The 12,962-nt window shown below is 46.4% G+C and overlaps 1 protein-coding gene across 1 annotated transcript in view; it reads left to right on the plus strand.

The window, feature by feature from the left end:
* The window catches only part of ENOX2 (ecto-NOX disulfide-thiol exchanger 2), a 132,471-nt gene that overhangs the window by 90,644 nt on the left and 28,865 nt on the right, over window positions 1-12,962 (plus strand). Inside the window, 2 exon segments of the mRNA XM_043491868.1 lie at window positions 172-278; window positions 11,002-11,116. Of these exon segments, the coding sequence (XP_043347803.1) occupies window positions 172-278; window positions 11,002-11,116 (222 nt within the window).

Consider the following 12,962-nt stretch of genomic DNA (forward strand, 5'->3'; position numbering starts at 1 on the left):
CCTTTCTGAGCACTGAGTCCCTCCTGAGCATGGCCTCAGCACAGTACAGTATTATAACAAAAGATTAGCCAAACCACTTGCCTGATTCCGCTCTTTTACTCCTTTACTCCTCTCGTTTGCATTCTCTGGATGATATTCTGGCCCGATTTGACTGCTGATTTCACACTACAGTTGAGCAGATAGTGGCTGTGTACCATTCCGCCTCCAAACAAAAGGCTTGGGACCATTTCACGAAAGCTCAGCGTAAGAACATCAGCGTGTGGTGCAAACAAGCCGAGGTTGGTAATTTTTTATTGTGTTAGATCCTCCAGAGTACAGTCTCTTTCTTAACAGGATATTGATTTTAAGTTTACCTGGGCACTTAGTAGCACTGTGCTCACATGGATAGAAACAGCCTTAATGAAATGGTGCAATATGGGCCTTACTTAGATCATCTGCTGCAACAAAGGTAATAAGTGTTCCATTGATGTCTCTGACTGGAGAAGGATCCTTCATATGCTAACACAGCCCTAGTAACGATAAATTGAGCTCTGTAAGCCATTGATATTGTGTACAAGAATAACTATTGGGCCATGGTTTCTATTGTGGTATTAGGGCTGTAAAAATTTGTGTACTGGTGTGGAAACTGCGTGGAGTCACCTGAGAGAGAATTCTAAAAAGAACTACATAGTCCTTTATCTAATTCTTGTAACAGTCTTTAGAGGTGCAAAGTGTAAAGCTGGCACAAATCCAGCAGGTCTGATGAAGGACATCATTATACATCCGTGCCTATAGAATGTAATGAAGGTTATGTCTTCACTAGAGACCTTACAGCGGCACAGCTGTACTGCTGCAGCTGTGCTGCTGTAAGGTCTCCTTTGTAGCCACTCTGAGAGCTCTCCTGTCAGCATAGTTAAACCATCCTCAATGAGCGGAGGTAGCCATGACGGCTGGGAATTTTGCCAGAAGTTGGGAATGGATGACAGGGGATGGATCACTTGGTGATTACCTGTTCTGTTCATTCCCTCTGAAGCACCTGGCATTAGCCACTGTCGGAAGATAGGATACTGGTCTAGATGGACCTTTAGTCTGGCCCAGTATAGCCATTCTTATGTTCTTATGACGTAGTGCTGTCCACACTTCCGCTTCTGTCATTGTAACTCAGTGGTTCTCAAACTATTTATCATTGTAGTCCTCAGGCTGAGAACCACAGCGCCCCCCGCCCAGAGACCCCTTCACAGAGCAAGGCCGGAAGTGGAGCCATGGGCTCAGGGACAGGCAGCTGGACCCCAGGCCTTGCTGTGCAGGGCTCATTAGCTGCGGACCGGACCCTGGACCCTGCCATGGAAGACCGGGCAGCTAGAGGCTGGACCCTGCCATGGATGACTGGGCAGCTGGGACCCAGATTTTTTAGCACACAGCTCGGCCGTAGCTGTATGCTAATTGGACCGCACGCAGCCCGTGGGTTGAGAACCACTGGTGTAACTTATGTCAGTCAGGGTGGTGTTTTTTCACACCCTTGACTGACAAAAGTGCTAATGGCAGGTTTCAGAGTAGCAGCCGTGTTAGTCTGTATTCACAAAAAGAAAAGGAGTACTTGTGGCACCTTAGAGACTAACAAATTTATTTGAGCATAAGCTTTCGTGAGCTACAGCTCATTTCATCGGATGCATTCAGTGGCTAATGTAAACATAGCCTAAGTTTACAGTGTAACAGTGGAATTAATTTGGGTTGTGGTTAAAATTGCAGTTCCTTCTAAATAAGAATAAAAGATAAGAGAGACAAGGTGGGTGAGGTAATATCTTTTATTGGACCATCTTCTGTTGGCGAGAGAGAGAAACTGTCAACCTTACACGGAGCTCTTCCTCAGGCCTGAAGAAGAGTTCTGTTTAGCTCCAAAGTTTATCTCTCGCACCAACAGAAACTGTTCCAATAAAATATATTTCCTTACCTACCTTGTCTCTCATATTCTGGTACCAACACTGCTTCAACAATACAAAAAATAAAATATGAGGCAGAAGAGATCTGTTCTTATCTGGTCCCTGTATGAAGCAGTGCTTCACTTTCACAGGTTAGTTCCAGAAAAATTAAGATCACTGAACACTTCTTTTTATGGAAGTGATATTCTCCCAGGATTTGGCTCTCAGTTTCTAAGGATGGAAAACTTGTACATTGCAACCCATTCTTCCATCAGACCACTGGAAAGGGTCATAACATTAGATCCCTGCCTGTAGAGTTCATCCAGCTCCTCTTTGGCATGCCTGAGGAAGTGTTCAGGAGGGGACTCTGCTATAGTGAACCTTGTAAGGTCTGAAGGAGTGACTGCAGAGATCGGCTACACTGAGGAGATCTGTAGGCATGAAGCTCCTCTCCTGAAGACTTCATAGGGTAGCGCTCCTCGCACACTGAGTCCCACTCTTACTCCTCTCCCCTTATGAAGGCTGATGTCAAAAGTGGTGTCTTCCAAACTATTATCCCCCCAGGGCATAAACAGTGATGTAGAACATGCAAATAATTCAGTTATTTTCAGATAATGAAACTTAAAAAGAAGTCTGCGTCTAGATTTAATCAAATCCTCCAGTGAATCAGTCATCAAGTCTCATAACAAAGACATTCATCAGTTGCAGAGATCCAAAACAGGCTAGGCTTGTGAATCGAAGTTCAAGAAGGAATAATTTTAAAATACTCCTGCCTCTTACACTGAACAGTGGAGAAATTTGTGAATTCACAAAGTCCATTCTTTATTCACAGAGGAAGTGCTGTAAGTTTGGAAATCATCTTTTATGTTTGAAAAATAAAGTATTTGAGTCCCTGCTAATCTCAACATAACCTTTACCGTGGAGCTGCCCTGGCAGCTGCATAATGAGCAAGCTCAGCCCATGCGGGGAAGTACAATGCTGTATTAATAAGAGACTGCAACTTGGGTAGATATTTGTAGCCATTGTTTACAAAATTCGGATGGATGGAAGATAGGGTATTGACTAATCAAAGCTTGGGACGCGGAGTCAGGAGATCTAGGTTATACACTCCAGTCTGCCACAGACCTGCTGTGAGGCCTCGAACAACTCATTATATCTCCAGGTCTCAGTTCCCTGTTCGTAAAATGGAAATCTATCTGCTTCTGTGGCCCCAGCAATGAGGTATCTGGAGACATCACAGTCATTAATGAACTGATCCCTGAGGAAGGGATATACCAATACTATCAACACTACCATTTTACACATGGGATGCTCAAGCAGAGAGTAATTAGGTGTTTGCCCAAGATCACACATGAACTTTATGACAGACAGGACTTTTGTCTTCTGAGTCCCGGTTCAGTGCCTGAACCACAAGGACGCTGTCAGGCATAGTTAAATCTTTTGTGACTCACAGAAGGAAGGGGGCAGCAAGGTGCAAACTGTTCTTCTCTGAGGTCCTGGTGCTAGTTGTGGAGTGTTCCTGTAGAGCATTTTCTGTGTGACTTACTTGTTGGTGTCTGACTGGAAGCAGTGGGTTTAGGGCAGAGCAGGATGTACATGCTGGCTTGTCATGGAACTTCGGCATTGATATAGGTTGCCAGTACACTTTCACAGTCTTCTAAACTGTTCACTTTATTCAAGTTTAGAAAGACAGGTGCTGGCTACTGGCCAGCTGTGTGTTCCAGGCGATGGGAGGCTGCAGCAACCCGGCAACAGCATGTTGTGGTGTGTGATGTCAAAGCTGGCCACTGGGGCTGTGCAAAATGTAAGCACCAATCCAAAAGCAGACAGTGCTCCCCGGCTTAGAATTGAAATGACGAAGGTTTGCAGCTGTCTGAGAAGATCCAGACTGGACCCTTCCTCACCCCATACAATTCCCCTGCCAACTATGGCACCTGGGCAGACCGTGCCTCCCACCAAGGTGTCCTACTCATCTCACTTACTATTAGCTGACCAATGGGGATAGAGTTTTCACCCTAAACAAAACTTTTAGGGGAGCCAGCTTGGACATTTCCCCCCAGCTCAACATCTTTGTGAGTGATGGAGGCACATATCCCCCATCCTTCAGGGGAGCATGCTGCTGGGCTGTTCATCTCCCTTTTCCGAGCATCAGTACCAAGAAATCCTCTTCGGTACAATTTGATTCTTATTTTGCAACTATTCCCATATTGTACAAGAGACTCTTATGGGTATGTTTACACTGCAGGTGGAAGGTGTGATTACAACAGGTGTAGACATTCCCTAGCTAGCATTGATCTAACTAGCTTCAATAACAATAGCAGTAGCAGCACAGGCAGTGGCTGCCCAAGGTGGGGGCAGGCAGGGCTAGCCTTTTCAGGTGCCCCTGCTGCAGCTTCACTGCCATTGTTACCCAAATTAGCTTTGATCTAACTAGCCCAGGAATGTCTATACCTGTTACAGTCACACCTCCTGACTGCAGTGTGGACAGACGTAGGAAGAATGTTGATAAATTGGTGAGGATTCAGAGAATGATTAAAGGATATGAAAATGTACCTTTTAGTGATAGACTCAAGGAGCTCAATCCATTTAGTTTAACAAAGAGAAGTTTAAGGGGTGACTTGATCCCAGCTTATAAGTACTTACACAGGGGAAAAAATTGATAATGGGCTCTTCATTCTAGAAGAGACAGACATAACATGATTCCGTGGCTGGATCCAAAGCTAAACAAGTTCTGACCGGAAATAAGGTATAAGTTGCAAATGGTAAGAGTAATTGATCATTCGAGCAACTTACCAAGGGTCGTGGTAGATTCTCCATCACTGATCATTTTTAAATCAAGATTGGATTTTGTTTAGAAGATCTGCTCTAGGAATTCTTTTGGGGAAGTTCTGCAGCCTGTGTTATACAGGAGATGATTATAATGGTCCCTTCTGGCCTTGGAATCTGAGTCTATGAAACTCTCTGTGTCCTAGCTGCTAACAGGTGACACAAAGCCACACTGTGCTAGAGTAGGCTACAGAAGCATCTGATTAGACATTCCATCTGGAAGGCTATGTAGCAAAGTTGGTAAGATTTCTGTTTATCATAGGTATATCTTTGAGACCTAGTTTTTACTCTCAGCTGTGCCTGAAATAACCTTATACAGGCTCTGAGTTATGTTATGTGTGAATAATAGTTATCTCTCCAGCAGTATGACACTTTGGCTCAGGATAAGGGTGGTGAAGTGCACCGAACCATTAATAGCTGTCAGTGTAAGATGTGTGACAATAATTAATGGCTTATGGATGTGCACCTTCCTCTGGGCTAAAGGGGTAGCCCATCTCTCTCATATTTTGCTTTGCCCAGATTGTATGATAGACAGGCCTATCATTGCAAGACCGCCTGTAGCAGGGACCAGAATTGTGAGTTGACAGCACTGCAAAAGAAATCCACAGAATAAGGAATCCTCTCCCATAAGCGGTGTTGCCTGCAATCTCAGAGTCTGATGGGCACATGGGAAGTGTCATGGATGGAGAATCAGGCTAGGTGGATGTATGGTGACTATTATTCATTTTTCTTATAATTAAGAACCATATAATCAAACTGGCTGTGTCTAACTGGTCAGTTTACAACCTCTCTAACTCTTCGTCTTAATGAGTTCACTAAAAGGCTTTGGAAAATCTTGTTCCACTTCACCTCCCATAACTGTGGGTAGCCCTCAAAGTCAGAATATAGTGGATATGTAACAACAAAGGTTACTCTTTTTGATTTAATGTAATGTGTAACAGTGATAGAAGGCTCTTTGCAGCTATGTTCCTGCTTTGAAAAAATGTAGTCTAACCTACCCCTACTGAGGTCTAACTTACGTCAGTGTATTTCCTGTGCTATACTTTGACATTAAACCATGGTATCATTTCAGGTCAGCCCTGCATACTATTTGTTACACAAAAGGCTTTATGCAACATGGGAGTGAAAGACGCAGTGACCTAACCTACTGAGAAGCATTATTTTTGTGCAGGGGGATGTTGCTTAGTAATCATAACATAGGCAAGTCATAAATCATTATAAGGCAAGGAGCTCCACGCAGCTTCACTGCAATGGATGGGGATTCTGATTCACAAATGAGTAGGCTGCCAGAAATTCTGTCATCAGCCTGTTACCATCATGTGAGAGTATCCATAGGAAGCTAAAATTCTGACAATACATCATTATTTTGCAAATTAAATAAATGCACATCTAGGCAAAACCATGAATGCAGGTGAGAGAGGATTCACATTAATAACATATTTTAGCACTAATGACCCTAATTAACATGTTGAGTGATTATTTAGGTATGAATGGTTTGCTTGGCAAAAAAATAACCTCTCAGCCTCCTATTGAACTTTTCTTACTCATTGTGATTTTATTGTTTTATTTACATCATAAACACAAAATACGTTGAGACATGCTCTTCTAAACTTATGTGTTTAAATATTACTAGTAGCTAAAAGCCCATGCCATCACAAAATAATCCACCATCTGTGTCTCCCTTATACAGCCAATGAAACTGTTGCATGCAAATTAGCTGTGGAGTAAGGATGCTGATTGGTTCAATTACTTTTGATATCACAGTTACACACTATGTTGGGGTGGGCAAACTTTTTGGCCTAAGGGCCACATCTGGGTATGGAAATTGTATGGCGGGCCATGAATACTCATGAAATTGGGGGTTGGGGTGCGGGTGGGGGTGAGCAGTAGCATGTCCCCCCTCCGCCTCCTATGCGGAGGCGCGGTCAGGTGGCTCTGTGCCCTGCCCTGTCTGCAGGCACTGCCCCTGCAGCTCCCATTGGCTGTGGTTCCTGGCCAATGGGAGCTGCGGGGGCAGTGCTTGGGTCAGGGGCACTGTGCGGAGCCACTTGGCTGCTTCTTCGGATAGGAGCCGGGGGGGGACATACCGCTGCTTCCGGGAGCCAAGCAGAGCCATGGCATGCACAGAGCAGGGCAAGCCCCTAACCCCGCTCCCCGGCTGGAGTGTGGGAGCGGGGCAAGCCGTAGACTCCACTCCCTAGCGAGAGCTCGAGGCCCAGATTAAAACATCTGAAGGGCCAGATGCAGCCCACGGGCCGTAGTTTGCTCACTCCTGCACTATGTGCATTTGTCTTATTGTATAATACTTTGTCTATCCCATGTAATGTTGATAAATATTTACAATAGACATACTTGTATCATAATTACAGGAAGTGCACACTAAAACGCACAGCTTTCAAGAATAAAAGCTCATTCTGCTCAACAGATAAAGCAGCCCAGAATACAAGCCATAGATGTGTGGCTGAGCAACTCTGAGGTTTTGTTTGTAAGCATGTGGAACCCTTGATGAAGACACAACAAGTCTCTTGTGCGTATTTTATAGACTGGACTAAGGGACTCGGAGATGAGCTTTCTCTTTATTACCAGTTCTGCATAGTGTCATGGAAGGGCAAATTGTTTTTGTTTTTCCTTTCATGAGAACTACCTGGTGGCTGGTTTTCATGCAGGAAGGCACAGTTTATCTGTGAGGGAGAATCTGTGGCTCATAGATTATTCATAGATTTTAAGGCCAGAAGGAGTCCCTATGATCATCTGTAACTCACCCAGTAAACTCTGTATCAAGCCCATAACTTCTGTGTGAGCCTACGACATTATGGGGTTTCACCCAGGCCAATAAGTAGTTGTGTCGCCGACTGCCCTGTATCCCTGGGTGCTTTTGTGCTGTGCTGCTTTGGTTCAGAGCCCTGACACCAGCAACCTGTTCACAGAACAATGGCCTCACTCTGACTTCCACCAGCCAGGCTACTCCTTGCAGGTGCACCAATAGCTTCTTCAGTCCTACGTCTCCTCAAAACCATCTCCCTTGCAGTGTCCAGTCCCTCTCACTGGAATCACACATCTATAATTTATTATATGCCACCCTCACATAGATCACTCAGTAATATCAATGAACAGCGTGTTACCAGTTGGCATATGATACCTCACATGATACTCTTTAGACACAGATTATGACAACGGGGTATTGGGGCAATGAGTGTGTCAGGCCTGATGTCAGTTATATTATGGTGTTTTCTCTGACCATGGGCATTGAGGGACTCCCTGGCTCACAGAGCTATAGTAACAGGTTTCAGAGTAGCAGCCGTGTTAGTCTGTATTCGCAAAAAGAAAAGGAGTACTTGTGGCACCTTAGAGACTAACAAATTTATTTGAGCATAAGCTTTTGTGAGCTCTCTTAGAAAGCCAGTCTTGTATTAATGCCTTCCAGTGATGGAGAATCCACCAGGTCCCAAGATAGGTTATTCCAGTGCAGCAAGAGCATAAAACAAATTAGTTTTGATGTTACATTCAGTAAGAGGGGCTGCTGTATTGTGTGTATTATTCAGGCCTGGATTTAGTTACTCTAAATAAAGCTGCCATAGCACCAGAGTGCTGCAGAGTTAGGTCCTGCTTTCAGTTGAGCTAAACAGACAGGTTACAGTGTAATGTGAGGGTCTGAGAGGTGGCTTGGTGATTTTGTGTATATATTGGGAGTCATTGCAATTGCTGGGATCAGGAATGGGCCCTATTCAGTACTTCGCCTGTGAGGGCCTGCTGATGCCCAGAACTGCTAAATGCTGCTGCTGAGTACAACTACTGAAGGAATCAGTACATGCTGGCACCTGGTGAAACTTTGTAGGCCAGGGTAGCTACCTAGCTCTCAAGCATCTTCCCTTGCATAAGGTCTCTCTTAAGTACCTGCACCCTACAGTCTCTCCAGCTCCACCCTCCAGAGCTCCCATTTTGGGTGCTGGCCAGCCCTGTCCCAGAGCTTGCTATGCACCCTAGGCAATGCTGGCTCCTCTGCGCCTCTCTGGCTTCAAGGCCATCAAGAATGTTAGGTATTAAAGAATGTGAATTAATGCATTTGGGAAGATTTCCCTCCTGAATCCTGTTCCCCATCACATGTACCATTGGATCAAATGCTTGACAGAGGCCCTTGTTTGTAGCTTAGCCAGCTCTGGCTCCTGAACTTCATTGCACTGTCATCTCTGACTGACTAGCAGGGTCAGCATTCATTCCTGTCCTTTTCATGGTACCTTTCCTATGGCTTCCCCTTTGCACCAATCTGAGAATGTTTCTGTTTCCCACGGCTTGGCTGCTCTTTTCATGGGTAGCCGAACATGAATAGAGAGAACGCTTATTGGCTCCAGGCTCTTGTGGTAAGGTTGCCTTTTGTTTTGCTTAGTAAATGAGACTTCTCTGCCTTCTCTACAGTCATTATTTATGGGACACTCAATCTTAGCAAAGCTCTTACTGGTAAGTTGGCATTAGGACGGGCACTTTGCAACCTCTGATGGACTCTGGTAAGTAACTTTGGCGTCCTAACACCTGAACGCATTTACCCATCTCTCTTCCTGTGTGGTTCCTATATTGATATTGTGCCCTATGACAGCACCCTGGGTATGAATGACACTTTTCAGAGAGAATGTCAGAAGCTGGGAATGGGCGACAGGGGATGGATCACTTGGTGATTACCTGTTCTGTTCATTCCCTCTGGGGCACCTGGAATTGTCAGAAGACAGGATACTGGGCTAGATGCACTTTTAGTCTGTTCCAGTATGGCCTTCTTATGTTCTAATGAAGCTGCTGGACTGGCTTCTCCACTATCTTGCACGTGGCGCAGGCAGACATTTACACCTGTACAAAGTGGGAGTGAACCGCTACCATTCTGCCCCAGTACAGGTGCAAATCAGTATAAGGCCGAGGACAGTCAGGCCCCTGGCCCTGCCCTGAGGAGCTGCAGGTTAGGCTGGCTCTGACATCAAATGATGAGAGCAGAGGTGAGGCCAGGCAAGGGCGAGGCGGAGGCCGGTTGGCACCCAGTCCTATTTGGAGCCTGGTTGTGCCATCGTGCTTCCTTTCCCTTTTAGCTCTAAAATCTTCCTTCCCCTTTTAGCTCCAAAATCTGAGGACAAGTTCCTGACAGAGAGTAGAAAGGAGGGAGGGAGGGTTTGATAGAGGAACAGGAAGGCTGCATGGTGCACAGGCCCAGGGATGGCATTTCAGGCTCAGGAGACAGAATGGGAGCATGCTAAAAAGCATAATGCACAGAAATCGGATCAGCATGGCCCAGAGCACATGTGGGAATGTGTTCCCACCTCCCTCATGTACTCACAGCTGCCCCCACTCTCTCTGCAAACATGCTTCCCCCCTGCATCATTGTGCAGGTACAAAGGGGCTCCCTTGGCTGTGGACTAAAGAGGCTGCAGTAAGAGGTTAGCATAGGTGTAAAACATTCATGCTTGTGGGTCATTTGTATGAAAACCTCCCATGCAGTGAGCGAAGAGCTGGCTGTATTCTGACTTGCCAACTTTAGGCACCATTGTCATATCTCCTGGGTATCATTTGGCTGTGTGGCTGTCAGGAGGCTTTGGTACCTTCCACAATTGGGAATGGCTGAATGGACACAGTGGTCCTGTCCTCAGCTGGATCCTCAATGGAACTGTAGTAATGGTTCATGGCTCCATTGCTCCAGCTTCACGTTGGTGGAGCAGGGGGGGAAATACAACCCCCTTGAGTGATTCACCATTCCCTCCTGTGAGCAGCTGGACATCAGCTGCTGGTGGTGATGGCTCAAATCTGGTTCCTGGCTAGCTCTTAGCTCCTTAGCAGTACAGTACAATACAAAACCAGAGAAGAGGCTTCTCCCAGCTTGCAGCTCCGGAACTGGCACTAAACCACTTCATAGACCTGCTTTGCAACCTGGGCAGGTGTGAAGAGGATGTATGGCATGGCAGGGCAGTATGGGCGGAGGGGCAGGGCAGGGCTGAGCAAGGGTAATAGGGGAGGGACAAGGTGGGGCAGTGCTGAGCAAGGTGCATGTTGGGGAAACACTGGGTGAGGGTAACAATTCAGGTGGAGGGCAGTGCTGGGTGAGTGTGCTGGGGAAGTGGGCGGAATATTTTATGCCAGGAGTGTTTTACAGTGTGAATGGTCCTTGCTGCTATATGGTTGGGGCAGTGAAGTACTCCTCACATGCTCTTTTCTGGTAGCACTGGGTCTGTTCCTTGCAGACTCTTTTAAAACAAACAAGTGGCTTGTAACCTTACATTGAAAGATCTTCTGTTTAAAACCTTAGGAAATCCGCAACATTCATAATGATGAACTTATGGGTATTCGAAGAGAGGAGGAAATGGAAATGTCTGACGATGAGATAGAAGATCCTTCAGAGACGAAAGAAACAGAAGAATCAGGTACAATCCTTTGCTATGGATGATAAATATATCTGCATGTTGTGTCTGGAGTGTGTGAATTCCTTGGGGAGCCCCAAATGATAGGTTCCTAGCTGTGGAACTGAGCCAATTACCTAGTCTGAATAATGGAGCTTCTACTGCAGTTTTCTACAATTGGGATTTAGATGCCCAAAATCTCAGGAATATTGGACTCTGGGCTTTGGTTATCCCTGGGCTAATGTGCTTCAGATTCCTGGAGAATAGGAACAGAGGAACTGCTGGACTGCATCAAAGCTGAGGTCCATTTAGCCCAGTTTCTCATCTCCAACAATGGCTAGCACCAGCTGCTTCAGAAGGAGGTGTAAGAACCTTTCAGAAGCAGATGTGGGGTAATCCTCCTCCCCATCAGGCTCTCATCCTAATCCCTAATAGTTAGAGACTGTCTTAAACCCTGAAGCAGGAGGTTTTATAGCCACTCAAAATGTTTGTTATACACCTCTACCCCGATATAACGTGGTCCTCGGGAAAACAAAAAATTATACCAAAAAATTTATATTGTGAAACTGTGTTATATTGAACTTGCAATGGAGGGCCAGGTAGGGAAGGCTGGGCCTCCCCAAACAGCCTGGCCCCGCCCCCATCTGACCCCCACCCTACTTCCCACCCCCTGACTGACCCCTCGAACCCCCGACCCATTCCAACCCCCCCTGCTCCCTGGCTTCCCCTTACACGCCGCTCAGAGGCAGCATGTCAGAGCCCAGACAACACAATGCCACCATAAGTGCCAACTCCATGAGTGCTCCGGGGCTGGAGCACCATGGATAAAAATTGGTGGGGTGCAGAGCACCCCACTGGCAGCTCCTGCCATGCCCCTCCCCCCATCCCAGCTCACCTCTGCTTTGCCTTGGCCTCCTTCCCTGAGTGCACTGCCGCCGCTCCGCTTCTTCCCCGTTCCTCTCTCCTCCAAGGTTTGCCACCAAGCCTGGGAGAGAGGGGGAGGAGGGAAAATGCTTTACTGTGTTATATCCGAATTTGTGTTATATTTGATCGCGTTATATCGGGGTAGAGGTGTATTAATTATTATAACTCTGCATATTCTTGTTAGTGACACAAATTTCCAATTCCTCTTCGAATCTTGCTAAAGTTTTGGCCTCAATGACACCGTGTTGCAGTGAGTTCCACAGGTTAATCACACTTTGTGTTAAAAGGTGTTTCTTTTTCTCAGTTTTGAATTTGCCACCTTTGCGTGTCATATTCTTGTGTTATGAGGCAGGGAGAATAGAAGTTCCCAATTTCCCTTCTCTAAACCATTCATTATTTTTATAGTTTTATCATGTCCCTGCTTATTTGTCTCCCAACCTTTTCAATCTCTCTTATAAGAGTTTTTCCAGGACCTTGATCATACTTGCTGCCTTCCTCTGAACTCCTTCTAGTTCTGTGATAACTTTTCTGAGACAGGGTGACCAGTGGGCTGACCAATTTACATAATGGTCTTAGAATATCTTCTGCATTATTCAGGGGTGGCGCCAGCCTCTTCCTGTGGGGGCTAGACAGAAAATTGGGGAGGGGGCCTGCTCCCTCCTCACCACAAGCCCCAGCCCTGGTCCCAGTCCATGGTCCCGCCCCTGCTCCTCCTCAGTTAACTGCCACCCCCACCTTCTTCCCCCAAGACCCCCAGGTTGGAGGCCAGAAGCCAGAGCTGGGCAGTGCATGGTGGCTGCTGCGCTGGCTGGTGCCATGGTGCAGGAGACTGTGGTGCTTTCGTCTCCTTCTCCTGCTGCTGCTTGAGGCCCTGGGGCTGCGGCTGCTCCTCAGCTCCCCACTGCCCTTTGACTGCTCACAGCGTGTAAAAGCCACCTGGGTGCGG

This window comes from Dermochelys coriacea, chromosome 9, assembly GCF_009764565.3.
Source record: "Dermochelys coriacea isolate rDerCor1 chromosome 9, rDerCor1.pri.v4, whole genome shotgun sequence".
In the NCBI taxonomy this organism is placed as follows: domain Eukaryota; kingdom Metazoa; phylum Chordata; order Testudines; family Dermochelyidae; genus Dermochelys; species Dermochelys coriacea.